General features: G+C 36.9%; 1 protein-coding gene across 9 annotated transcripts in view; it reads left to right on the forward strand.

Annotated features, from left to right (window-relative positions):
* LOC107471035 (inositol hexakisphosphate and diphosphoinositol-pentakisphosphate kinase VIP2) overlaps positions 1-16,876 on the forward strand; it is a 22,233-nt gene extending 5,357 nt beyond the window's left edge. For 4 of the 9 annotated variants that reach the window (XM_052255291.1, XM_052255294.1, XM_052255292.1 and 1 more), the window contains 23 exons: positions 481-574; positions 715-807; positions 2,988-3,062; positions 3,199-3,284; positions 4,129-4,335; positions 4,413-4,512; positions 4,614-4,684; positions 5,933-6,014; positions 6,644-6,799; positions 6,985-7,027; positions 8,959-9,041; positions 9,192-9,254; positions 9,339-9,413; positions 9,704-9,829; positions 11,098-11,339; positions 11,925-11,969; positions 12,641-12,707; positions 13,027-13,098; positions 13,767-14,032; positions 14,103-14,160; positions 15,236-15,403; positions 15,761-15,835; positions 16,276-16,876. In XM_052255291.1, the coding sequence (XP_052111251.1) occupies positions 481-574; positions 715-807; positions 2,988-3,062; positions 3,199-3,284; positions 4,129-4,335; positions 4,413-4,512; positions 4,614-4,684; positions 5,933-6,014; positions 6,644-6,799; positions 6,985-7,027; positions 8,959-9,041; positions 9,192-9,254; positions 9,339-9,413; positions 9,704-9,829; positions 11,098-11,339; positions 11,925-11,969; positions 12,641-12,707; positions 13,027-13,098; positions 13,767-14,032; positions 14,103-14,160; positions 15,236-15,403; positions 15,761-15,835; positions 16,276-16,536 (2,608 nt within the window). In that variant the 3' untranslated portion in view covers positions 16,537-16,876. Of the gene's footprint in view, positions 1-6; positions 21-469; positions 575-714; positions 855-2,987; positions 3,063-3,198; positions 3,285-3,520; positions 3,738-4,128; positions 4,336-4,412; positions 4,513-4,613; positions 4,685-5,932; positions 6,015-6,643; positions 6,800-6,984; positions 7,028-8,958; positions 9,042-9,191; positions 9,255-9,338; positions 9,414-9,703; positions 9,830-11,097; positions 11,340-11,924; positions 11,970-12,640; positions 12,708-13,026; positions 13,099-13,766; positions 14,033-14,102; positions 14,161-15,235; positions 15,404-15,760; positions 15,836-16,275 lie in introns of those variants that run through there. The other 5 variants (XM_021134196.2, XM_021134197.2, XM_021134199.2 and 2 more) reach the window with 5 other exon arrangements.
* The last annotated feature ends 10,982 nt before the right edge of the window (positions 16,877-27,858 follow it).

Here is a 27,858-nt window from a genome sequence, read left to right on the forward strand (position 1 = left end):
TGAAGGAATTATTTAGGAAGGTAAGCTTTTGGCTGACACTTGATTCTCCCTAATTTGTGACGGTGTAACTTAGTAACTTTAGTCTCTAGGAAATTCCATTATGCCGGTCTCTCTGGAAATTATGTGACTGGCCTTTTTTCGTTTAGTTATGCACATAGATAACAAAAGAAAATTAGCTCAATCAATGTAATATGCATTAGCTTAGTCTATTATAAGGAGGGTAAGATAACTTGCTTGGAATTTTCATGTGGTATCCTGCTTGATTTTATTGCACTAATTCTTAAGAAAGCATGTAGTGATTTGCTATAAAAAGTCCAAAACACATTTTGGCATTATAACTGTTTGGTCTTCGAGTGAGTTGATTCTTCAACAAGTTTTTCACAGCTTCTGATTTCCCTTTCTTTTTGAGTTGTTTGATTGAAATATAATGAACAACTTGGTCTCTGTTTTGGGTATTACATGATCTTAGGTTGGCAACAGGTCCAGCGAGTTCCATCCGGAGGTGAGAAGAGTGAGGCGTGAAGGCTCATATATTTATGAGGAATTCATGCCAACTGGAGGGACAGATGTTAAGGTTTGGCAGTTTTGAGATTGTGAAAAAACAAGAAATACATAACTTTAAATATATTTGGGTTGTTTCTGATAATTACAACTTTCTTCATATCTTCCAACATATTAAAGTGGTATATGAGAATTTTAACAAAATGATTGTAGGTTTATACAGTAGGTCCTGAATATGCTCATGCTGAGGCAAGGAAGTCCCCCGTTGTTGATGGTGTTGTTATGAGAAATCCTGACGGGAAGGAAGTGAGTAGTGTGCAAAATAGTACATTCTCTTCTTTTTCCATCTAAGGGTAGACTTTTGTCTTCTTGGCTTGTCATCATATCATTTACAGTCTAAACTCTAAAGTCAAAACCTTTTGGTTTAAAATTTGGCAACTTTAAAGCTTCTATATTTGTGTGTATTATAAATATGCTTACCATGAAGTGAATAAAAACCGTGCTTGATATCTCCCCATGATTGCCAACAGAATGAATAATTTGTAGTTTATGACGTTTGCCATTTTCTTAGTAGAACTATATTATGGTTCATTTGATTTATTTTATCTAATATTATGTTGGAGATTGAGATTTGAAGAAATTTCAAATTGTTTTCTAAATTTATGATATCAATTAGAAAAATGTAAAAATCATTTAGGAATCTTCTCTTATTTTATCATAGTATTGCTTCCTTCTTCTGTTGGAGGTTGTAATTACACAATCAATGTATGAGTTTCAAATCCTGGGAGTTCTCTCCGTAATTGATTCACCACAATTTACACTCTATTCTGCATTGAATTGATGTTTGAGGTAGGGTTCAGATTCATCTAGCGCAACAAGCAGCTGCTCCTGTTACGTTAGGTTCCTAGTCCTAACTCCCTAATTTGTCCAAGTGAGCTAGAACCTTGTTTAGACTGTCCAGATCCGCTAATGTTTCAAGTGCCATTGTTTGAGTTGTCATCATTGATGCTTTTTTGCTAGAATATCTTGTCAACATGTTTAGCTCATGTGCCACTTACCAAACCTCTTTTAGCTGCTGCCTGGTTCTTTTTCAAGTGGCCAGTGATTCAAATCCTACCTTTGTAGTTTATTGCTTTTTGTTGCAAGAGTCCTTTGTCTAAGTCTGTCAATGGTCTTATAATGTGTTGAGTTTTAGGAGTATCTTTAATAAGAAGCAGCCAAGAAAACTCAGATCCATATCACCTCGATTTCTCTCATGGACAACTTATAATTTGAATCTCATTCTACTTATAATCCAAATTCTTTGATAATTGATTCAGGTGCCTCCAATCATGTAGCCAGTAATCGAATCAGATGTACCCTTTCTACAATAAAAGGAATTAGGTGTATATTAATGGTCTTAAGAAATTAGGAATCACAGTTACTTAATATCCAGAAAATGTATAAAAGAGGGTGTTATGAGAGGAGAGAGGCATTAGTTGAGATAAAATGAAACAAATTGTGTTATTTGAACCACTTTTTTTATACACCTTTTATGTATACCTCTCATTTATATATATAAAAGTGAATATGATGAGGAGAATCAAATATAATAAATGTGCACTATTTTCTAAAAACGGAAGGTGTATATCTTAAGGTGTACCAAAACCCTAAACCCTAAAAAAGAATCAAATATAATAAATGTGCACTATTTTCTAAAAACGGAAGGTGTATATCTTAAGGTGTACCAAAACGTGGTGCAAGTGTGGTTTCCCAAATGAAACACTAGGAGAGGGAGGGATCTCTTAAATATTGAGCTAGTTCTTTCAATTAGTATTGAAGCTCTCAATCCAGAAGATCTGGATACATATAAGAAGCATGGAATACAAGGAGCAACAAGAAATAAGGAGGAAGAGGTATCTTGTCACAAGCTTTTGAACTGGTGGGGCCACAAATATCATAAAAATGGACAATTTGGCGTATGAGTTGCTGTGACAGGTGGAATAATTTCAAAGGAATATTGAGGGGAGCCATCTCCACACCATCATGGGTTTCAAAGTTGAGGACAAGGTTGTGTGTGTGAGCCAAGGGACTGGATTTTGAGGAAAAATAATTTAAATCAATACCCAAAGAAGTTGGATGAGAGTGAAGAGGCAGTAACCTCTGTTGAATCCTCTTATCAACATTCATTTTCCTTCGTTTCTCACATTCCGAGAGTGAATATCCCCATTTTAAACTACAAAGAAAGAGGATGTAATTTTTATTTTAGACCTTCAACTTCCTCAAAAAAGCAAGCAATGATAAAACCTTGGTTTAGAGAATTTCTTATCTGTAATAGCCCTCTATTTGGTATTGGCCTTTTTCTGGTTGCCATTATGTAAATGCTAGTGTTTGTTCTTTGATAATGTGAACATGCAATGGTTGTCTTCATTACAGATATTAGGTAGGTTTGTAGACAAAATATACTACTTTGTAATGCAACGTATCTTTTTTTTCTTATTTGGCAGGTTAGGTATCCAGTGTTACTGACTCCTGCTGAGAAGGAAATGGCTCGAGAGGTTTGCATTGCATTCAGACAATCGGTATGTTTCTATAATGTAGAATTGATAAAAAAATTCAACAATGAGAATTGAAATGGGTGTTTCTTTATGTAGCAAGATAACATGCAAGTTTCTTTTCCTCTGTGTTCCTTCCATAAATATTTCCGTTTGCGTGCAGGTTTGTGGGTTTGATCTTTTGAGAAGCAATGGACGTTCTTATGTTTGCGATGTGAATGGCTGGAGCTTTGTTAAAAACTCACACAAGTAACTTCTGTAGCTGTATATTCTGTGGTTCTTCCAATTGGCAGTATGCTTCTAGTTGATGACTGGCTTATGTCTTTCAATTGCATCTCTTAAACCTTCCATTGAGATTATTTGATTAATGGAGTTGGTAGATGGCCAATATGTTCTATATTGTGGTTAATTATTAGTTTTGATCAAAACAATAGTTGTGGGGCCAATCACAAAACATGTATAACATAACTTTTTGTCAAAGGAAGAAAGAAAAATGCAACGCAAAAGCATTCATGAAATTTAGTAGGCTTATAATTGATTTTAACTTCTATCAGTCCCTTGTTGGATGGTGTTTGGAAAGCAACACTAAGCCTATGTTGAGGCTTGTGATTTGCCTTGGCCTTAGAATGGGGCTGACTCTCATACCCATAAACATTGTGCAAAACAAAAATATGGCTGCACAGAGGGAAGAAATTGAAAGAGGTATCTATGTCAATGCAATCTTTAAATGGGTTACTGCCTCCTATACACTGTGCTTATGAATATCATAAGTAGTTACATAAGAATGTTAGATATTCTTTCTAACCTACTAATTTTCTAGTTTAGTATGCTGTAGGCAGTACATAGTGATGAAAATTACTTAATGAATCCCATTTTCAATATGTGCTGTAACAAGCATTAGAAATTTGAAAATCTTGTACAGGTTGTCATATTGTAAAATAGAAGGGAGAAAAATCTAAAAAAAAAGGCACTGCATGCATTATGACAACTTTTCTCATTTTCACAATCTATATTATCTTTTCTTTATGATACATTGTTTCTCTATGTTTGTTTCTTGGCAAAAATTGTTCATTTTTCCTTGATGCTTCTCAAGGTATTACGATGATGCTGCCTGTGTACTGCGGAAGATGTTATTAGATGTAAAAGCACCTCATCTTTCTTCTGTCATTCCACCAACGTTACCATGGAAAGTAAGTGAAGTACTCCTTCCTTGTGAGTCACTAACTCGTCAGGGTAGTGGTATTAATGGCACTTTTGGACTCGCGGAAGAATTACGTTGCGTAATTGCTGTTATTCGCCAGTATGTTCTATTCTACTTTTTCTTTGATTCCTTAAACATGATATCTTCTACATATAAATATTCTTAACCTTTCGCAGTGGTGATAGAACTCCTAAACAGAAGGTGAAGTTAAAGGTTACTGAAGAAAGCCTGTTGAACATAATGATAAAATACAATGGAGGCCGACCTAGATCTGAGGTAATGCTATTTTGTAGTACTTTAGTGACATTCTTTTGGTTTTATTTGAGCGCATGAACTCATGACCTGCCATACATGATCAAATAATCTTATGTTAACAGGCAAAGCTTAAAAGTGCTATTCAGCTGCAAGAGCTGTTAGATGCCACACGAATGCTGGTCCCTCGCACTAGGTATTTAACCTACAAAGACTTCAATGTTGATCTTGTTGGCTTCTCTACAGTTTCATGCTCATGATCCATCTACTATATTCTCAAAACTTCTATGTTTATCAATCCTTACTTTGCTTTGAACAATAACAATTGTGTCTCCAACTTCTCTTTTTCCCTTTTCACATGAAACTAATATAGACACTTGTAAGCTCTGGTGGGAAGAGAAAAGGAAAATTAAGGGTGTGTTTGGTTTGTGTCCTCGGACACTGGGGACAGAGACACAGAGGGACAAAACTTGTTTGCTTTTGGGACAGACACAGAAGGACAAACATTTGTGTCCCAGGATAGAAGGAACACAAATTTTGTGTCCCTGGGGTGGGGCAGGAGCAGGAGAGACAGGGAAAAAGGCACTAAATAAAATGTGTTGGACCAACATGTCCTCACTCTTTCTTCATAATTCTGAAATTTATCCTTTCTCTATGTCACTTTCTCTTCACTGCATCCTTCCCTTGCCTCTACTCTGTCACTTTACCTTTTCCTCTACCTTCTGTCACTTTACCCTTCCTCCACCTCTCGACTTCCTCCTACTCCTACTCCTCTTCCTCCACCTCTCCTTCTTTCACTCTCTCTCTCTCCTCTGCCTCTCCCTTTTTCTCTCTTACATTTTTGAATGGAGCATTGATGAGATTAAAAAGGTAGGATTTAAGAGTGAAGGGTTTGAAGGTAGTGGGAATGGAATGGAGGAGTGGTTTGGGTTCTGTCTACTATAACCAAATGCAATACAGAGATACAACTGTATTGTCTTTGTGTCTCTGTCCCCATTGTCCTAGGACACGTACCGTACAATCCCTAAGACAGTTAGTATATGGACCCTCTTTTTTTTTTGGTAGTTAGTATATGGACCCTCTTTTTTTTTGTAGTTAGTATATGGACCCTCTTTTTTTTTTTTTGTCTATAATGTTATGATATCTGTTGTTATTGGACTTTATTAGATTAGTTTAGATAGTTTACCTAAAATTATGTGATTCATTTTGTACAATGTGTAGCATATGTAATAATGTTGAAAATGATTTTCTCTAAATCAATGGATTCAAAATCTTTCGAGTTGGCATAACAATCGAAAAGGAGGAAAAATAAAATGAATTTCGGTTAAAAAAAACTCATGAAGGAAGCCGATCCCTGTTGTTTGTGGGTTTAATGCTTTAAATATATCTAGACGACGAGCTTTAGTCACCAAATGGAGGTATAATGTTGTTTTATGATATTTAGACCAGATCGAGAAAGTGACAGTGATGCTGAAGAGGTTGAGCATGCTGAAAAACTTCGCCAAGTTAAAGCAGTCCTTGAGGAGGTTACTAATTTTCTTGACAGCGTTTCTCCTATTATACTAATGAGTATGCTTTGTGTTATGAATGAACTAATTATTGAAAAGTGAGCTTTGAATCTGTGAAACATAAATTATGTTTACCAACTTCTCTCCATTAACTTCTGTGTCACACTTTTACTTCAATTGTAGATGCTAAATGAAATTTCAGTCCCATATGTTCTATTGGATACTGCAGGCCCATTTGGTGTGGAATACACAAACTTCAGAGGGAGGAATCTTTTTTGTAATATTGATTAATGTGAATGGAATGAAACTTCATTGCTAGACACCCAAAAGAAAAAAAAAGATGGCTGAAGCCGAAACTCCAATTGGCTAAAGATTAGGCAAAAATAAGGCAGACTAAAGATCCATCTTCCAACAGTTAATGCAACAGTTAATGAAGTTAACTGTTGTGTATAACACAAGATATTGTCAATTAGCTATGACATGCCAAAGCATTTTGCATATAGGAAAAAAGGGAAAAAGAAAAAAAGACAACTATAAAACCCCCAAGTTAAAGGGCAGCAATGCTTTTCTCAATTAAATATTATTTCATTTCACGCACTTTTGGGTTTTTAAAATTTTATTCCTTTTCCCTTTCTTAACATTATCAGGGAGGACATTTCTCTGGCATATATAGGAAGGTTCAACTAAAGCCACTAAAATGGGTCAAAGTGACAAACAGCAATGGTGAAGTTGAAGAACGACCCACGGAAGCTCTTATGGTTCTAAAATATGGTGGTGTTCTTACACATGCTGGCAGAAAGCAGGTTCTGCTTTATAGACATACAAAATAAAGAAATGCTTTTACTTAGTCTTAGAATTTGAATAACTACTTTTGTTGTGAAAAATAAGTTTTCAGTTTTTTTTTTTTTTTGGTGACTAATAAGTACTAAGTTTTCAGTTATAATCTTAGTTTCCCAGTTCTGTAATTTATTTAATTACTTTGTTACAGGCTGAAGAACTTGGAAGATATTTCCGAAACAAAATGTATCCAGGTAAAATTCAAATATCTTTTTCTTAACTAAATATTACAAAATTCAGCTCAACATTTCGAATATGGGCCCTGGCATATTTCCGTAAAATGAAATGTTGGATTTTTGATAAATATAGGATGGGAAAAATCGACTTTGGGAGGCAAGAAATCAATAATAGCAATTTCTCAGAAACATGTAAAGAAATATATGTGCATCAATGTTTGCATGTCAGTTATTAGTGATTTTCCTAAATCAGATATCACAAATAGTGGTTTTCCAGGAAACAATATCACGAATCACGATTTGCAGGTACACCCAATATTTTTGCAAATCACTTCATCGTCCCATTTGAGAATATAACCCCCTTCTATGGTCCATATAGAAAATAACTAGTGACAACAATTCAGTCCTCCAGCTTTATATTCTGCTAGTCAGCAATGTCTTTCTCCTATTATAGCAAACTCTTGGTCAGAAGCAACTGCACAGATTAGCTTTGCTAATTTTGTGAATTGGTTTTTCTAAGATAACTTGTCTTTATTCTCTACATGTTAGTATTATTTTTTGCTTTATAAACAAGCATCTTTCAAAACCCCTGCTTTATAATTCTGTTTGTCATACATTTAACATGTAAGCGTAATAAAATTTCTTTTTCCATCGGAAAACATGTAAGCATAATAAACACATTCCTTTAACAGCGCTGATTTTTTCTTAAAGCACTTTAGAACTTCTATTGTGGCTAACTGATTGTACTTGTTAACTTAGAACCATTTTTAAGCCTCTAACTCAGTTGAAAATATTAGAACAAAAGCATAATAAAACATTCCTCTAACAGCGCTGACTTTTTCTTAGAGCATTTTAGAATTCTATTTTGACTAACCAATTGTACTTGGGAACTAAGAAGCATTTTTTAAGCCTCTAACTCAGTTTAAAAAATTAGAAAAAGAATTCTAAAACATTCCTTTAACAGCACTAATTTTTTTTAGAGCACTTTAGAACTTCTTTTCTGACAAACCGATTGTACTTGTTAGTGTTACTTGGAACCATTTTTAGGCCTCTACTCACTTAAAATAAAAAATAAAAAAAGACAGTTCATGTCATGGTATCATAGTCTTTATGACTGAGTGGTGTAATATTCAACTCTAGTTGTTCCCATTATCCAAGAGAGAGTATTGTATTGTCCACACATCAAGCCCATGAAATTGTGTCATCCTTATAGCATCATAGATCTAACTAATCTCGAAAGTCGGTTGAACAGGATAGAATTGATCAGGTGTTTATAAATACTACCTTGGCTTTATCGTTAAGCAATGTGGGAATTAAAATTATCTCCCTTATGCCCAATACTAGATGTTTAAAGCATCAAGTTTGCAAGACTTGACATTTGCAATCTTATGCTAGTATCAATCAATCCCTCCATATGTGTGTACATATGATGATGGTGGCGGCTGCCATGTTGATGGCGGCTATGATGGCAATGATGGTGAAAGAGAGAACATACTCATTTAAACATATCCATAACTTTTCCATAAGTAAAATACAAAGCTTCACGAATTTATATAATTAAATCCGATCCCAAATGGTCAGGAGTATGCTGATGGTCTTGGAAATGATCATATTTAGTCCATTAGCATTATTTGATCTTTATAGCTGATTCTACCTAGTCAAAAGTTGCTTGATTATGGTATGGTACATGTGAATTCTGCAAAGGGTCCTCATCATTCAGTTTTCCAAATTTCGCAATAGGTTGTGTGGTATGTGCACACTTGCTTAAGACCAATACCAACATAATATGTTTGTAATGAAAAATTCTGGTATTTGTGCTCGTCTTATTTTAGTCAATGTAATATTAATTTCATACATGGTCTTGCATTTTTATATCATTCATTGTTGACTTTACAGTGGTTTCTACTATGTATAATGAAGGAAAATCATTTTTTGGTTTCAAATTGCAGGTGAAGGTACGGGATTGCTTCGCCTTCATAGTACATACCGTCATGATCTTAAGATTTACAGCTCTGATGAGGGTCGTGTCCAGGTATGCCATATGTTGCACTCACCACGCCACCCAACCATATCTTGCATCTTTTAGCTATTTCTTTGTATTTGATGTCTAGACTTACTTTCTAATTTTCCTGATGGGTCCTTTGCCATCATGAGTCATTTTTTACATGGCTTCTTTAAACAGATGTCTGCTGCTGCATTTGCCAAAGGTCTTCTTGACCTAGAAGGGCAACTAACACCAATCCTGGTTTGTGTTTTTCCCCCTTGAAGAAAATGTTCTGTGTGGTTTTTGTGTTGCTATGTTTCCCTGAAATGGTAATTTTTATTACAGGTTTCACTCGTTAGCAAGGACTCCTCCATGTTGGATGGGCTTGAAAATGCCAGTATTGAAATGGAAGCAGCCAAGGTTTGTAATCTCTATGCTGAGTTATATGTTCCACTTTCTACATCTAGACATTTGTGGCTGCCAATCTCACACAACTAAGAAAATTTCTAACACAGAATTTTTCATTTAATACTGTTGACCAACATTGGATCTTTGTCTCATGTAAGTTTACTTGTAAAGTAACTAATAAACAAGGGACCATTCTGCAGGTTTCAAATAGAAATTTCTAAACTACTAATATTTGGTTTCTAAAGTGTTTTGTTTCACAGGTGACATTTTTTTTATTTATTGGCTTAAATAAACTTTTGTAGGCTCGGTTGTATGATCTTATTACCTCTGGTACGAATACAGCTGATAGTGATGAATCAGCTGAATTTCCTTGGACAGTTGATGGTGCTGGATTGCCACCCAATGCATCAGAATTACTTCCGAAGTTGGTAAGGTTTTATAAATATAATAGTGCCATGGTGCATAAACTCTTCTCTTGTTATTTGGATGGGAGGCTGAAATGCACCTTCTGAATTAAGGATATCTGATTCTTATAGCATGCTTTCTTTATTTCATTTCATCATTGTAATGCTTACCCCTTATAAAGCTTGTTTCACTGATCTTTGGGGCCCAGCCCTTGTTCAATGATGGATATAGATACTTCATAGAAAGCAAACCACAGTTGCAAGGTCCAATACTGAGGCAGAATATTGCAGCATGGTAGACCTTACAGCTGAACTTATTTAGGCTTATCTAGAGTAGTGGTTTACTCTGACAACCCAGTCCTTCACAATAGAACCAAGCACATGGAATTGAGTCTATTCTTTGTGAGAGAAAGGATAATGGAAGGGAAGCTTTTAGTGCTCACATTCCCACTGACCAGCAACCTGCAGACCTATTGAGCAAAGCAGTTCCAAAAGCGAAGTTATGACTTGAGAGATTTGCAGGACCTTAGGGGCGATAATAGAGTGAGCTAGGAAACTCTGTAACTAGATTAGGAGAGTTATGACTTGAGAAACTAACTCTGCCAGCTTGATTAGGATAACTAACTCATATGCCAAATACCTAATCTACTATTCTACCCTTGATGCAATGCAACTTTCCCCACAAGCCTCCTCTGAAAAATTGTTATAAGTAGGATGAGAGCTAACATTCAGTTACTCAAAATATCCTGTTACAGTGTTTGGTAGTTTTTTGGTAATTAACATTGTTAGAATATCTGTGGATGTGTTAGGATATTGTAGGAATAGTTACAATCTCTGAATCTCATAGGATCCATTAGGATAAAGTAGTTAATTGTTCATATCATGTAATATGTACAGATTTTCTTTTCATTGTATATAAACCGGTCTCCGCTGTTTAGCAAAACCCATGGAATTCTTATGTCTGTCTCCTTCTCTGACCTTCAACATGGTCTCCTCTTGAGAGAAATGATTGTTCAGTCCGTGCAGCAAGAGTACCCACTATCCTCTTGAGAAATATTTATTTGTTTATTTATTTTCGTTCAAACTTATTCAGTTCCTTCCTCTAATTGAGAAAAAATAAGTTGGGTACTTTTATAATCTATTTATCCAGGATCTTGTTCTCAGAAGAAGTTAATGCTTGAATTTCTTCCTTGTAAAAATATTCTTGTGGAAATGCAATTAAAAACTACTCTAGAAAAATAGCTAAGTGGTAATGATTATTAATGTTTTGCCCTTGCATATATAACAAACAGGTGAAGTTGACTAGGAAGGTTACTGAACAAGTAAGACTACTTGCAAAAGATGAAGATAAGAAACTTGCAGAAAGAAGATTATATGATGTAAACACTCCTTATGACCAAGCAACGGCTCTTGGCAAGACAAATATGGATGTTGATCGTATAGCTGCTGGATTACCTTGTGGAAGTGAGGGGTTTCTACTGATGTATGCTCGGTGGAACAAGCTTGAAAGGGAGTTGTATAATGAACGCAAGGAGTAAGCATTTTCCTTATCGATTTAATCTTGTCTCTCAGATGTATGTCTTTGATTTCTGATATTAGCAATTCACTGTTAAACATGGATTGCCATTCAAATGTTGTTTACATACATACCAAAAGATGTCACATTTGATTTTATATATATCTTCTGTTTTCTATAGATGAAACTACTCTTAATTGCATCCACTATTAAATTATCTCCAATTTTTTTCTCCTTTCATCTATAATAGTCTAGTATGCTTTTTTCGTTTCTTGTAGCAATGTTGTACAACTGAAAAAAAAAAAGGAAAAAAAAAGAAAGAAAAAAAGAGATATTATGTGGAACTTGTAACTGTCCGTTCATTAATTAAAATTCTCTGAAATATTTCTGGTTTACTTTCATTAATACTGTAGATATAAATTATTAGATGCCTTTATTTAATAGTTTAAATTTCCGGGTAAGATGCTTCACAGCAATGGCATTTGACCTTGCATGTTAGTACATGGTTAGGTGGGATTGGATAAACCACACTTTTAAATGTACTCTTGCAAGAAGGAGTATGCTAGTTATAAACTCCACTTATTATTGTTTATACTTGCACAGGCGCTTTGATATTACTCAGATTCCAGATGTTTATGATTCATGCAAGTGAGTACCCTCGTATTTTATGTTTCTATGCTAATTTAGTATCTATTTCCGTATTTCCTTTTATCCAGACAAAAAAAAGGCTCATGTCCAACTCTACAATTATTTTGCAACATTGCAATTGTGGACGTAGATCATGAGTGTTTGCCAAAATTCTTATCAATATAAATAGTAGGGTTATTGTCATGGCTTTCATTTCCTTGGTGCTTGTTTATAGATTTCTTCATATGAATGGAACTTAAGGTATAATCTGTTCCTTATGTCTATCATAGTATCAAACCATCTTTTCTTTCATTTTCACCCTCCATGTTCTTGGATGATATCATTCGTACTAGAGAACTAATTTGGGATATGTATATATGACAAAAGTGATGTAAAAATAGCTAACACAAATCAAGGCATATGATTTTCACGTTTAATGACAGCAATTCTTAGTAAATCGATGCCTCTGTGCTCTATCAAAAGTCACCGACAACATCCAAATAAAATTGAATGAATTTCTTGTATTGTCTTGAACCGATGTTAGAATGTAAACCAACCCAGGAAAAATAAGTAGTGACTAGTGACAGAATGCAGCATTATGAGCATCAACAATAGATTGAAGGCTCCACTTAAGTATGTAGTTATCATTACACTTTTCTGGTAGTAAGTTAATGTTGGCTTATGTGTTACAGATATGATCTGTTGCACAATGCCCATCTTAATCTAGAAGGACTGGATGAGCTTTTCAAAGTTGCTCAGGTACATAGATGTATTTTATGCAAATTGATAGATTTGACTCCTCCAAAGTGTATGGTGCATTTTAAAGAATAGTGTAGGATTTTATATGATGTAAGCACATCATTGACATGCTATATATGTGTAATGATCCATCCTTTGTCCTTAAATTCAAATTTCTTGTTTATTAACATGGTTTACAATAGGATGCAATAAGGTGGTGTAATCTATCTAGCAGGTCATATATAGTAGGAAAAGGCTATGAGAATTGCTTGTGTATCAATTTCAGCTGATGAGTTCAACTCTCTTTGCTTTGCTAATTCCTCTACTGATCTATTTGCAGGCACTTGCTGATGGTGTAATTCCAAATGAATATGGAATTAATCCAGAGCAAAAGCTGAAAATTGGTTCAAAGGTAAACTTTTGTATAAGGAATCCCCCAGGTTATATATTTCACATAAGTTTTTAAGTGGTTATTTTAATTTTTCTTGCTACATTGGCTAGGGAAATTTAGGTTTAAGGAATGTCTAATGTTATTCATCTTGTTTCTCTGTTTATTCTGAAAATTAAAGCAAAGTACGAGAGGCATTTTTATTTTTTATTTATATTTTTTGAAGAAGCCAAGTAGAAGAGTTGTATAAGTCCAACCCACAAATATCAATCTATGTCCTCTACATTTATCTTCAAAATGAACTATAGAGGATAATTCTGCTCCTTTTTTTTACAAGTATACTCTATTTTGTTACAATTAGTGATAATCTTTACATCAACCTCTTAATGATAATCCTGCTCATTCTGTTACAAGTATAGTCCATACATGACTAGTAACAGATGTCCTTCTTTGGATCTTCTGATGCACAGGAAAAAAATATCAGCATTAATATGCTTTGTTCTTTAGTGAAGGACAGGATATTAATATGTGATGCAATATAAATCGTTGTCTGATCTTCACATCACAACTTCATAGGCAGCTTCTAAAGCCAATGACTTATGAATTTTACTTTGGAAGTTGTTAAAGACTTCTTATGAGTTTTACTTTGGTTTGATGTAGTTGATATATTTATGCCTACTGTTTCCATCCAGGTAGCTCGTCGATTATTGGGAAAACTTTTAATTGATCTGAGGAACACTCGAGAGGAAGCCATTAGTGTTGCTGAGCTAAAGAAAAACCAAGATGATCACACATTAAGCATGAAAACTGAAAAGGAAGATGCAGAGGCCAAGTCAAAACTTCATCACAGGAACGATGAAGCGCGAAGATCCACCACTTCCAACACTTTGTCCATGAATGAAACACCCATAGATCAAGATGATGATGATGAACAAACCAAATATCGTTTGGATCCAAAGTTAATATCTGGTCCTCCTATGATTTTGTGCATTTTCATGCTGTATTCTAATCGTTTTATTTTCTGCCAGGTATGCAAATGTGAGGACACCTGAGCGTCACGTGCGGACACGCTTATACTTTACATCAGTGAGTTGTCTATCATCTCATAAAACTCTCAGAAGATAAATTTTCTCCCTTCCCTCTACTTTGAGGGGTTTCAAGAAGGGTAATATAACAACTTAACTAGTTATCTAAATTCAATATGTATATATTCAAAAGCCACTCTTTGAAATTTTACCAAGAACTCCTTTGAAATTCCAAATTACTTTCATCATATTGGCCCAGGATAGTTTGTTAAAAGTAAAGCCATTTTTCATGTTATCAACAAAAATCAGTCATTATTTTATACCAAATCTCATCATGTTTGTAAACAATATGCTTAATTATATTGCATTTAGAACTTCTTCAATTCTACTTATAAAAATATATCGAGATGAATACGCTGATCAATTATATCGAATAAGATTTATAAGTGTGACCTTTTGTCTAGAAAAAAATGGCTCTTACCAATAGCTTGCTGTATATGTATAATCGTTCCTCAATGCCCAAATCTCCATAATAAATTAAAATTTTAAGTATAGGATAAAATGGGCTTTTTGCATTGGACAGGCTTAAAGTTCAAAGGACTGTGCAAGGATGCATGCCTGATATATAACAAAATAATTCTAGGGTCACCTTCTAAGCTCAAAGGCTTAAAGCTTAAGATTTTGGTGAATTCATCTTTGGCTTGTGCAATTGTATATTTTCACTTGTATATCTAGCAATTCTTCTTCCTTTATTTATGGTCGCAATATACATCAATTTACCATAGATAGTTCACTGTTATAAAATTTTGTTGTTTCCATTATTCTTAATCTTGTTTCATATGAAGCCCTTGTTTTATACATCCATTGTAATGAAGGTATTTGGTTCATAGTATGTTGTATATATGTATTGATGTACCGAATGTTGTTCACTACTTTTACGGAACAAATATAACACAGCTTCTATATAGAAATTGGTTTTAATTGTCATATTGTATTGAAATTTCAAGCAGAAGTAGGCCTACAAAATACTAACTAATATGCATCCAAACGGACTAATAAGAAATGATGTGCCCATTTGCACAAAAATTGCTCCCAAATAATTTCCGTACTCTTTCTTGTGCCTTTATTGTTGACAGGAATCACATATCCATTCACTTATGAATGTACTTCGGTTTTGTAATTTGGATGAATCTCTTCAAGGAGAAGAGTCTCTTGTCTGCCATAATGCTCTAGTGCGGCTAAGTGAAACAAGGGAGCTTGATTATATGAGTCAGATTGTTCTGAGAATGTTTGAAAACACAGAGGTAGATCATCTTGGCCGTTTGTGTTTAGCATTTCTAATCTGTTTCTGTTTTACTTGCTGGGCATTAGATTAAGTGTTCCACTAAACTATGTACATGATGGTTCACTCTGGAACCCAGCTGACTGCAAATGAGTTATCTAGAATAATTATATGAAATCGCCCAATGCACATGAGATGTTAAAGGCAACAAATATGTTGCCAAACATGACTTTACTAGTTATCCAATTAAAAGATACAATAATTTCAGCATGAGCAGTAATAATAATTTGACAATTACAACTGGATCACTGGAGTTAATGCGATGCATAATTTACATATTTATCTATGTATTTACTGAACCTTGACTTTTAAACCACAGGTGGCATTAGAAGATCCAAAAAGGTACCGCATAGAGCTGACCTTCAGCCGTGGTGCTGATTTATCCCCCTTGGAGGTAGTCATATCAAATTAAGTATATTTCGCACAAGAAAACTAGAGCTGCTCACTTGCTATTGCTCTTTACTATGTTTGGACAAGTAGTACTGGAATCTGGTTCAATCAATGTCCATTAAGCTCAAGATCCTTATGGATATCTTTTTCCTAGAGCTTCCTATCAAATTAGTAGTCTTGTTTGGTTCGGTTCTTTCTTGTCTAGTCACCAAAAAGAAGTGAGTAGTGTTATTCAAAAGGCCTTAATAACATCCTAATATTACAAAAGCTTCTTTAATATTTTATCCCGCTCCTTGCAATTTCGTTATTTCTATTTGTTGGTACTTGATATGATAGCAAGTCTCCGATCAATAACTTGTTATACATGAGGAAGATCATTGAATACTACAATGTGAACTGATTTTATCCAGTGACTAACGTGTGTTGTGTTAAAATACTTGGCAGAATAATGATTGTGAGGCTACTTCGTTGCGTCAGGAGCACACACTGCCTATAATGGGTCCGGAGAGGCTCCAGGGAACAGGTTCGTATCTCACATTAGAAACAATGGAGAAGATGATTCGCCCGTTTGCAATGCCTGAAGAAGACTTTCCTCCACCAGCAACACCAGCAGGATTCTCTGGCTATTTCTCAAAAAGTATGCTTGAGCGAATCGTAAATCTTTGGCCTTTCCATAGACAATCAAGTACTGTTGGGAAATGGTAATACTAATACCAACCAAAGCAAGCGCTGAGCTCCTTTGGACAAATTTTGACACAACAAACATCATCCCACAATTAACAGAAGTAAAATCATTAGTGGTAAAGTTCACTTTCTTTCCAGCGTCTTCAATTCTTGTACTCATGATAAATAGAATTAGTGATGTTCTCTCCTTGACCGGGAAAAAAAAAGGAAGACAGACAGCGATGTTCGGAAAGAGATCATGTTACTACTAGTAGTTTTTGTTTTCCTTATTGTTTATACACGTCAAAAGAAAATGGTGATTCGTCTCAAATCTTTTTGTGACCTTTCATATCATAACCGAAACCAATGCGCACTACTAATTATCAACGCTTATCTAAAAAAGACGTCTCATGGCTTTTCACATTTAAGTTTGGTGAATTTTATGGTACTCATAATTTGATATTTAATTTATTTTTTATAATAAATTTTGAATAATTATTTTTATACTTTTAAAATTAAATATTAATTTTTAATTTTTTTAATAAATTAAATAAATATTTTTAGACATCATAATAATCACTTTTAAGGGTTAACATGTACCTAAACAAAAAGACGTCAACTTCAATGCGAACACTCCTAGAAAATGCTCTACGATACCATAAAGTGGAAAAGTCTAAATTTTCAAGTAATAATACTTTCTACCTCTCTATGTAGTGCCTGAATAACAAGTAAAATGTAAAATACGTAACTTCATACTCAGTGACTCACCACCCTTGAAATTGCTTCGGCTAGCCAAGGAGCACAATTATTCATTTATTTATTTGTGCACAATTCAAGAAATCAATATTGAGCCAACTCTTCTATTTATATGATTTCACAACGGGGTGCTATGTCATTTCACACTCCCTGCTATGATCTTTTATGAATTTAAAAATAAATAAATAAAATTGCCACCACATACCCCATGCAAAAATTGTAAGGGAGTCAGGTGGTGGGTTGTTTCAAAGTTGATCTATCCGATTATTATTTTATTATGTTTTTAAATTATTCAAAAATTTTATTTTTTGTATTTTTCGGATTATTTTATCAAACTATATGATTTTTTTATATCATTTTAGTAATTTAGCCTTTGTTATTTATATGATTTGAGCTCATAACCTTTGGTAAAAAAGTATGTTCTGTTATTTATATATTTTGAATCATTTCTTTTATTTAAACTAAATAATATTTATCATTTTAACTAATTTTTTTAATATATATTTAATAAATAAAAAATAAATTAAAAAAATATGTTATCTATTAATAGGAAATGGATATTGCCACTCTTATTTTAATAATAATTTTTTTCCATAATATTATTTTTTTAAAAAACATTATGTATTTAGGTATATACAATTCAAAAAATCATGCATAAAATAACATTATTAAAATTAGGAGTGGAATTATATTTGTTTCGGACGTGGTCCCAGGTCCTAATCAAAGTAATGATCATCAGCACTGTGTACCACTAATCAATCCCGATAGGCAACCGCCAAAAGAAAACGACCACCACTTCAATAAGGCTTAAACGCCTGACGAGCTAGGAGAGAAAGCAATTCAGATAATCCAAGAGCTCTATCAAACAGTACAAATCCTTGAAAGTCAGGTCTCTCCAAAGAGCGATATCACCCGAAACACGCAAGTCAAGCAACCTCCAGGAGCTGATCAAGGCGAGAAATCAGGAACGAAAGATTGCTTGACCAGCGTCATGGAAAATGCTGGAATTGCAGTGTTTTACAGAACCAGAGCGCCGACATGACGATAAAGACAGAAGACACCATCGAGATTCCAAACGAATAAGGAGCGAGCACGTGACAATGGGAGCCACCCCATTCACCGAGAGGATCCTAAAGGCTAAGTTAACTAAGGGTTTTGACAAATCAACCGATATGAAATACGACGGCACCAAAGATTCCCAGGAACACCTAACGGCCTTCGAGGCCAGGATGAACCTGGAAGGAGCTACCGATGTGGTCCGATAGCGATCAAGTGGTTTAACGCTCTCCCAAACGGTTCAATCGCCAGCCTTGAAGATATCTCCAGGAATTTCATGGCACAATTCACCACTAGGATTGCAAAAGCAAAACACCCAATTAGCCTGCTCAGAGTCACGCAGCGGTAGGACGAATTCACAAGGAAATACCTCGACAGATACAATGACGAATGCCTAACAGTCAACGGGCTCACGGACTCCGTGGCCAGCCTTTGCTTGACCAATGGCCTAATAAATGAAGACTTCCAAAAGCACCTCACCACCAAACCGATTTGGACCATGCATGAAATCCAGAACATTGCAAGGGAATATATAAGTACCGAAGAGGTAAGCTAAGTTATAGCATCAAATAAACGGTAGCACCGCAATACGGCACTTCGGAGTAATCCATCACCCAAAGACAACCCAAAGGAGCACTACAAACCTGCCGCTGCTAACCGACCACCCAGGGTGGAAAAGTTCACGAACTACACCCCCTACCAGCCCCAATCACAAAATTCTACCACCAGATAACGGAACGAGACATCCTCTCGAAGGCCCAACAACTAAAAGAGCGAACAGCCGAAAATAAAAGCCTGTACTGCGACTATCACAGAGGGTACTGACACAAGACTCAAGACTGTTTCGACTTAAAAGACGCCCTCGAGCAAGTCATCCGAGACAGCAAACTCCCGGAGTTTGCCAAAATCATTCGAGAATCCAGGAAAACTGAAAGGGAGAGATTGCAAGAATGGAAAGGACGCAATCCCAAGATGATAAGACAGGCCCAGCAAGAGAGCCCAGAAACTGACCCGATGATCATAGTCAATGTCCTCACTGGGAAAGATGCACCAAAAAACTCCAAGTTAGCGCTTAAAAAAGACCTCTTGGTACTAGCGGTAAAGGATGAAAAAGAACTCCTCCCCTCCCGATGAAAATAACATTCTCCTCCGACGACTGCCAAAATGGCACCTCGGCAGAAGACGCCCCTTTCGTCATATCAGTCAGGGTTGGAACTGGTCTAGTTAAGCGGATACTCGTGGACACCAGAGCCGACTCCAACATCCTTTTTCCGAGGAGGTTTTGACAAGCTAGGATTCCGAAACGAAAACTTGCAAAGCCATAGAAATCGAGAAACCACACTTGGAGCAATTTTCCCAAACCAGACGGTTCTGTCGTACTACCGATCACCATTGGATTTGATAACCAAAAGAAGACCATACTCTTCGAGTTCGTAGTCTTAAAGGATTCCACAGCATATAACATTATCCTAGAGAGGAAAACCATCAACGACCTTCTCCGTTGCCATATTCACCAAGTTTCTGATTATGAAGTTCCAAGCCGACAATGGAACCATCGAAACGATTCACGGTGACCGAGAAATCACAGTGGAATGTGACAACACCAGCTTAGCCCTGTGAAAACGATCACAGGCTGCAGCATGGATCCTTCTCGCCGACTTGCATGCACGCCAAGATGATCAACCTAGACCAGAACCAGAAGGCAACATGGAAAAGCTACAGATAGGGCAAATCAAAAACGAATTCACATTCATCAACATGAATCTCCCCTTCAACCTAAAAAGCAACCTCGTGGAACTCCTAAAAAAATAGGGACCTATTCGCATTCACTCTGGCCAACATGTCGGGCACAGACCCTAATCTAATGTTGCACCGTCTGGCCGTGGATCCCAAAGCCAAGCCAGTAGTACAAAGGAGAAGGAAAATGTCCGCGACCGAGCAGTCGACAACAAAAAGTAAGTCAAAAGCCTATTTGAAGCAGGCTTCATCCGGGAATTCCCCTACATAACTTGGTTGGCTAACGTCGTACTATTCAAAAAAGCAAATGGTAAGTGGTGGATGTGCATCGATTATATGGACTTGAACAAAACCTGTCCAAAAGATGCCTTCCCCCTACCAAACATCGATGGATTGGTAGACGCTATCTTGGGACACCAATACCTCAGCTTTATAGACACCTACTCTGGGTATAACTACACACCCATGCATCGACCAAACGAGAAAAAAACCACATTTGTAACATCCGATGGCACATACTGCTACACAGTCATGCCTTTCAAGCTAAAGAATGATGGGGCCACCTACCAAAGGCTCGTCACCAAAATTTTTAAAGACCTCTCTGGGACCAAACTAGAGGTCTATATTAACGACATGCTAACTAAGACACGAACAGGCGAGGAACTCATCGACGACCTCAAACTCATATTAGACACTCTAAGGAAGCACCCGAATGTGTTTTAACTCGACGAAGTGCGCCTTCGGAATGGAAGGAGGGAAATTCTTGGGCTTTATGATTACGCAACACGGAATAGAAATGAATCCGAAAAAGTGCAAGGCCATCCTTGAGATGAGTAGCCCTGCAAACCTCAAAGATGCCCAAAGGCTAACCGGCCAACTTGCCGCCCTCTCACATTTTTTCGGATCCTCGGCCCAGAAGGTCATCCCCTTCTTCATACTCATGAAAAAGGGTATAAGCTTCAAATGGGAACCCGAGTGCGAAAAAACTTCTAACACTTCAAAAAAATGCTGGCAGGACCACCCATACTCTCAAAACCCAGAATGCAAAAGAAGCTATACCTCTACTTGTCCATAACAAAAGAAGTGCTAGCGGCAGTGCTAATCAGAGAAGACAAGCAAATGACACAAAGTCCAGTCTACTTCATAAGTAAGGTTCTCCAAAACGCAGAGACACGCTACTCCCGACTCGAAAAGCTCGTCTACACACTGCTCATGGCATCTCAAAGTTTCCGGCAGTACTTCCAGAGCCACCCTATTACAGTCTAAACAGACCTGGCTATCAAGCAAGTACTGTAGAAGCCAGATCTGGCAGGACTGATGCTCGTCTGGTCGGTCGGGCTATCACAATATAAGATCATATTGGGAACGGGCATCATATTGGAAAATGAGAACAGGATCGCTATTGAACAATCCATTCGATACGGGTTTTCAATCTCTAATAACCAAGTGGAATATGAAGCCCTCTTTGCCGAACTAACGTTGGCCAAAGAAGTCGGCGCAAAAATACTAGAAGTTTGCAGCAACTCCCAAGTAGTTAGCTCCCAAATAAATAGGGACTACCAGACACAGGATCCCCTGTTGCAACAGTACTTATCCGAGGTCAAAAAATTAACCATCGAATTTGACGAAGTAATCGCCTGACACATTCTCTGAGAACGAAATGCAAGAGCCGATTTGCTCTCTAAACTAGCAAGTACCAAGTCGGTCCCCGAAAATAGATCACTGATCCAGGAAGTCGTTAGGACACCATCCATCGTGACTGAAACCACGGCGAACCTACACATAAAAAATCAGCACTCCGAGACCTTCCCAATCATCTGGTACCTCAGCGACAGGAACCTACCTGAAGACCCAAAAGAGGCAAAGGGTATAAAACAGGAAGCTGCGAAGTATACAGTAATGGGGATACAAACGAGGGTTGTCTCATCCCCTCCTCAAATCGTAGAGCCAGGTGACACGGACTATATATTTTCTAAAATCCACAAAGAATGATGTGGCCATCACATCAGGGGCAAGACTTTTGCTCAGAAAGTCATCTGAGCAGGGTACTTCTGTCCCACCATCATCAGAGACTCTCTACAATTGGTCAAAAGATGCAAGAAATGCCAAGTCCACGCCGACCTACACTAAGCAGCCCCATTATCTTAGCTTAAAAACGGTGGATCGTCCCATTAGAACGTGGGGAATCAACCTCGTCGGTTCATTCTCCACCGCTCCCGGGCAACTCCGATTTCTTATAGTCGCCATTGACTACTACACCAAATAGATTGAAGCCTAAGCTTTGGCCATAATCATGGCCATCCAATGCCAAAAATTCTTTTGGAGGCAAGTCATAACCCGATATGGGATACCCGAGATCGTAATCTTCGATAACAAGACCCAGTTCACGGACAAACGCTTTCGAAGGTTTGTAGAGGGACTCGGCATCTCCTAGAGGTTCATCTCGATGGGACATCCACAAACCAATGATTAGGTAGAAGCGGCCAACAAAGTAATCACAAAATGTCTCAAGAAACAACTTGACGAAGTCAAAAGCCTATGAGCCGATGTACTTGGCTCAATACTCTGGTCGTACCAAACGTCACCCCAAACTTCAACCGAAAAAACCCCCTTTCAGCTAACATACAGCTTGGAAGCCATTATTCCCATAGAAATTGGGGAACCAAGCCCCCCGAAGGACCTTGGGGACACGATGAAAATGTAGAACAGGACCTCATGGACGAGTTCAGAAGCAAGGCCTACCTATGGGAACTAGCCTTGAAACAAAATGTGAGTCTAAGGTACAATCGGGGCATAGTGAAACAAGACTTCAAGAAAGGAGACCTAGTCCTAAGGTGTGATGACATTGACCTCCAACCCCAGGAGAAGGTAAACTCACACCCAATTGGGAAGGGCCTTATCGAGTCAAGTCGATAATTAGGAAAGGAGCCTACAAACTGGAATGACTCAACGGACATGAGATACCGAGGTCATGGAATGTTGTAAACCTATGGTGTTTTTACTCATAAAGAATCCTTACCGATTCGGTAACTTTGTCAAATTTTCGTTTAGTGGCTTTGCAAAGTCTCTTTTAGTTCTTTAATATTCCCTTTCTTCTATTTTTATGTTTATGTTTCTCTGGGTAGTCTTTCCTACCCAGATAACAACAGGAGGTTTTAACGAGGTCCACCATTTAATAAAAATTATTTTTCCTATTTTAAACAACTTCTACCCAAACAAAATGATACAAACTAAAAAATATTTCACTCACATTCTAACCAAGCAAACGGTACGAACATAATAAACTAGATGGCTACCCCAGGGACCAATCACCCCCGAGGCTAACAAACGGATATCCACAAATAAACAAAGTAATTAAAATGGCCCACCAAAGGGCCGCTACTCATACAAAATGGCGCATCAAAACGAGTCACCAAAAGTAGTTCAATGAGCCGAGAAAACGGCTTACAAACTTTACAAAATAAATTGTTCAGCAAAAGTAAGCAGTACAAAATGCTGAATAGACGACTTACAAACTTATAAAATAACAAATAGCAACAAACTAATCTAAATCCTCGATCTACCCATCCATCATGGTCCGGAATGCTCCCATCACGGATACGTCCACACCCGGAGCCAAAACCTAGACTTGAGCCTTCAAAGCCTCCTCAGTAGCTGCAACGGCTGACCGAACATTAGCCAATAGGGCAGCATTTCGCTTTCAAATGATGGCAGCAGAGCAAAGAAGGGCACTGTACACCTACTTAGCTTGGCCAGAAATATCACAGTCCTTGAAAAACTCATTAGTCCCGAGCAACAGGTGACGGTCGATAAAGCTGGGAGCATCAAAGGAATGGTCCATCACACAGGGAGTGACCACTCCTGTACTGACCCCTCCCGACCAGCACCTTCAACCCGCTTGTGCTTCCTATTAGCCTCGGGAATCAGGATCTCCCTGAGATTATCATCCCCAGCGACCACCCGATTGACGATCTCCTGCTAGACCGCTTGCAAACTAGGGACAAAGGTCACCAAAGGAGTTGACTGAGAGGACCCCTTAACCCCGACCTCCGGAGTGTCAACAAAAGTAGCTTTCAAACATTGCAGAGTCGTGAATCCGTCAACCATGCCAACTACAAAAACAAGAAGACAAGAGAAATAACAAGTATAAAATTGGAGGAGAGATACATAAACCCGCCCCCAACAAAAGACCTACCAACATAAGACTTGCCCGCCTCAGGATCCCCATCACATCGTGAGGATTCAAAGGTCGGTCCCTGAAAAGTGGAAACAAGACGTCGGCAATTTTTCTATTCTCAGAAGACAACTCTCATAGGTCACTCTCGCATATAAGAAACTCTACCCCAAAATTTCAATACGGGCATATCTGGCGCTCCCCCTCAGGCGAAAGCCAAGAGGGATGACAACCCTCGACGAGATGAACCTTGAAATACTCCACTTTGAAACCATGAAATGAATCTTCGAACAAGTCGAGGAGGCAGTGGTTCGTTTGGCCACGGAAAGAGATGTATCATTTTCTATGTTTTCCCTTCTTTTGTGGAATGTCAACAGGAAGAAAAACAAGAAGACTTCGACCCAAGCCGGTAACTCTAAAAAGTCAAAAACCAGCTCAAAGGTCCGAATAGCCGCCCAGCTATTCGAATGCAGTTGAGACGACGCTGCCGAAACTCAGTTCAGAAGAGCCATCTGGAATCCAAAAAAGGGTAGCTGAACCCCTAACTTGGTAAACATAGGTTCATGCACCCAATTCCAGTCCAGGACCTGAGGGGAATGTAAGTTGAGATAGCAAACCCTTTCATTCTCATTAGTAAGCGCCAATTTGTACTACTCCGCCGCCTCACCACGTAACACGGCCCCTTCACCACGGAGCCTTTAGAGGTCCCACTCGTCCAACCGAGAGGGCGTGTCGGAAACATCAGACGTTACCCAGTGGCAACGATTTGGCACACCCCTGTTAAGGAGATAGGAGCTGGGTTCCCCTGAACTCCCCTCTGTCGCACCATACCTATATCCAAATTAAAATTTTTCACTGTCAGCCCACTGCCCAGAAACACAAACATATAGGGAATTCCTAAACCATACTAAGGTCACAATCGAAGCATCTTACCAAAAACCTTAAAACTACACCAAACGCGATACCCCAAATCCTAAATCAAACATTTTTCTATTGATGAACACAGAAGCATGCAAAAACACAAATAGTAAACAAAACACCAATGTAAAAACAAAATAAAGTGATCAAAATACACCAACTTGCTTCTCAAAAAGCAAAAAGGGAGAAATGAAGCGGCAACGAATAAAGAGGCTCTATCCACTGAACACCACCAAACGTTCAAAACTGGAGCACAGTACCAAAAAAATTTGTAGAAAACATTTTTAAGTAAAAGAAAGTGGTAGGAGAAGAAGCGGTTACAAATGAAAATAAATAAAACTCCTAAGGTTTTTAAAAAGAAATACAAAAGGTTGGGGGACGAAAAAAGAAAAAAAAAACTAATCCTCTCTCCTCCCAGTAAACGTCATTATGATGCCTTGGAAAACGCAACAAACAAATTTTTTTTGGAAGGAGCACAACGGTCCAGCGACCTAAACACGCACAGGCCACCGATTTGGAGGCCTCATCACCCCATTCCCAATGATGCGAGAAAACTCCCGGACCTAGCAAGCGGTCCCCCAAAATGCACTGTCCGAATTAGCAATTCCAACCCTAGACCCTGAATGAAATTTCTTTGCCCAGGACGAATTTATGGACACCCAGGCTCACGGCCGCACGGCCAAGCAGCGAGACTGAGCCCACTCGATCTTTCGCTCCGGAGGTAACTGTTTCAGACCCGGTTCTCAGGTCCCCCATCAAAGCAATTACAACCCAGTTACTCGGGTCGTGACCACCACCGTGGCCCAAACTGGTCCGCTAACTATAAATTCCTAACTATCATTAAAATTTAAACACTTCTCTTATCTTAACCAACAAGATAAGATAATTACCCTGGATTATATAAAAAGTGCCAAGGACTTCCTTAAGTACGACACACATTCTTAACTCTTCCTACTTCATAAATTCATTCTAACTTGAGCGTTGGAGTATCTTTACAGATATTATTCCGTCACTCCAAAAATCCGACTTTATTATTGTCTCGATCGGTGAATCTCCAATCTATCTCATAGCCCATACAAACGACACCGCATACAATATTTTTTTGTCTATAATATCCTGGTTGATATAATAGTGTCCTTCGATCCTTTTTCTTATTTTATTTCTTTTTTCCCTTACAACACGGAGCACAATAAATGAAGTTGCCTCTTGTTTTTTTCGAAACAAGTCAAACAACACAAATCAAGTTTGAACTTCAACGGTTGGACCACTCTTTCTGAAAGTGGAGAATTATATAGACGTGTCTGCTTTGCGGGGTGACAAATGCAGAATCAATGCTCTACTCTACGCTTCTACCTTAACATATTGTCTGCATTTTTGTGTCTCTTGTTTTATTTTGTTTTTATCTATTTAAAATATAGAATAAATTTGTCACGTTATTCTTTTACCTTTGTTTATTAATTGTTAATTCTTAAAATTTTAAATTGGAAGATAAATCAACTTTAAAATTTTGTAAAATATGACATTTTAGCTTTTACTTCAAACTACAAAATATTATTAAAAAGAAATGATTTATCTCACTATTTACAAGTTAAAAAAAAAGTCTAATAAGCAAAAATCGGAAATTCAGGTGGTCACTCAAAAAATTTTAATTTGAGAACCAATTTCAGATTTTGTTCTGAAAGTTATTTAATCCTAATATGTTAATCATCATATGGGTGTTGTCTAATGATTATTTTACTAGACTGCTTAATAAAATCGTGAGAATTTTATATGATTATATCACTCTTACGATGAAAAATATCATATGATGATAGCATAACTCTTCACTACTATAATTGAGTGACAAAAAATTCATCATTGTTATCAACAATAAATTGGAATCAATATATACTACAAACGAAAAACAACACACACCATATCAATTGAGCACCAGAGAAGAAGTTTCAAGATTTGATTTTGCTGCTTTCAATTCATCATGCTACCAAACATGCCATTATAAATATAATCAAAGTGGCTAGACTAAAATTTTGGGTGGCACTCATCAAGAATCATATCAACATCCACCATTTGGAAATCCACTATGCATGTGCTTGACTATATGAAAATGCTTCCCTCACTTTCTTTGTCGTTATATGTAATGTGTGCACCTAATTATTCAGAAGCATAACAAGCAACCTACCAAAAATACTTGAGCACAAGTCTCTATATTCAAAGTGTGACTATTCTTTTTTAGAATTACTTGTAGCTGCCAACTTTCCACTTGTTTATTTTGGGGTTACTAACCTTCTTCATGTCCTTAGAAATCCTAATCACATACGTCAATAAATAATTTGATATTATCAAATTAAGAAAGCCTCTTCCAAGATACTGTTAATTGTCAAACATTGGATCCTTAATTAAATAACAAGCTAAGTTTAGTCTCTATGCTAATACGCAGTCCTGTATTTTTGTTAAAACTTGATTTTTTTTATGTTAAAGTCAGTTTGATTTGAATATTTATAATTTCAAAAATATTATTTTATATTAAAATCAGTCATTAAAATTAATCACTATATATTTAGATAAACAAAAATATTATTTAATATTTACATATTAAAATTAACTATTAAAACTAATAATTATGTATTTATATATAAATACATATATAATTAAATTTATTTTTAAAATATATTTTATATTTTAATATATATTTTATATTAATTATTAATTTTAATGTATATCTA

This window comes from Arachis duranensis, chromosome 10 (assembly GCF_000817695.3).
Source record: "Arachis duranensis cultivar V14167 chromosome 10, aradu.V14167.gnm2.J7QH, whole genome shotgun sequence".
NCBI classification, from domain to species: Eukaryota; Viridiplantae; Streptophyta; class Magnoliopsida; order Fabales; family Fabaceae; genus Arachis; species Arachis duranensis.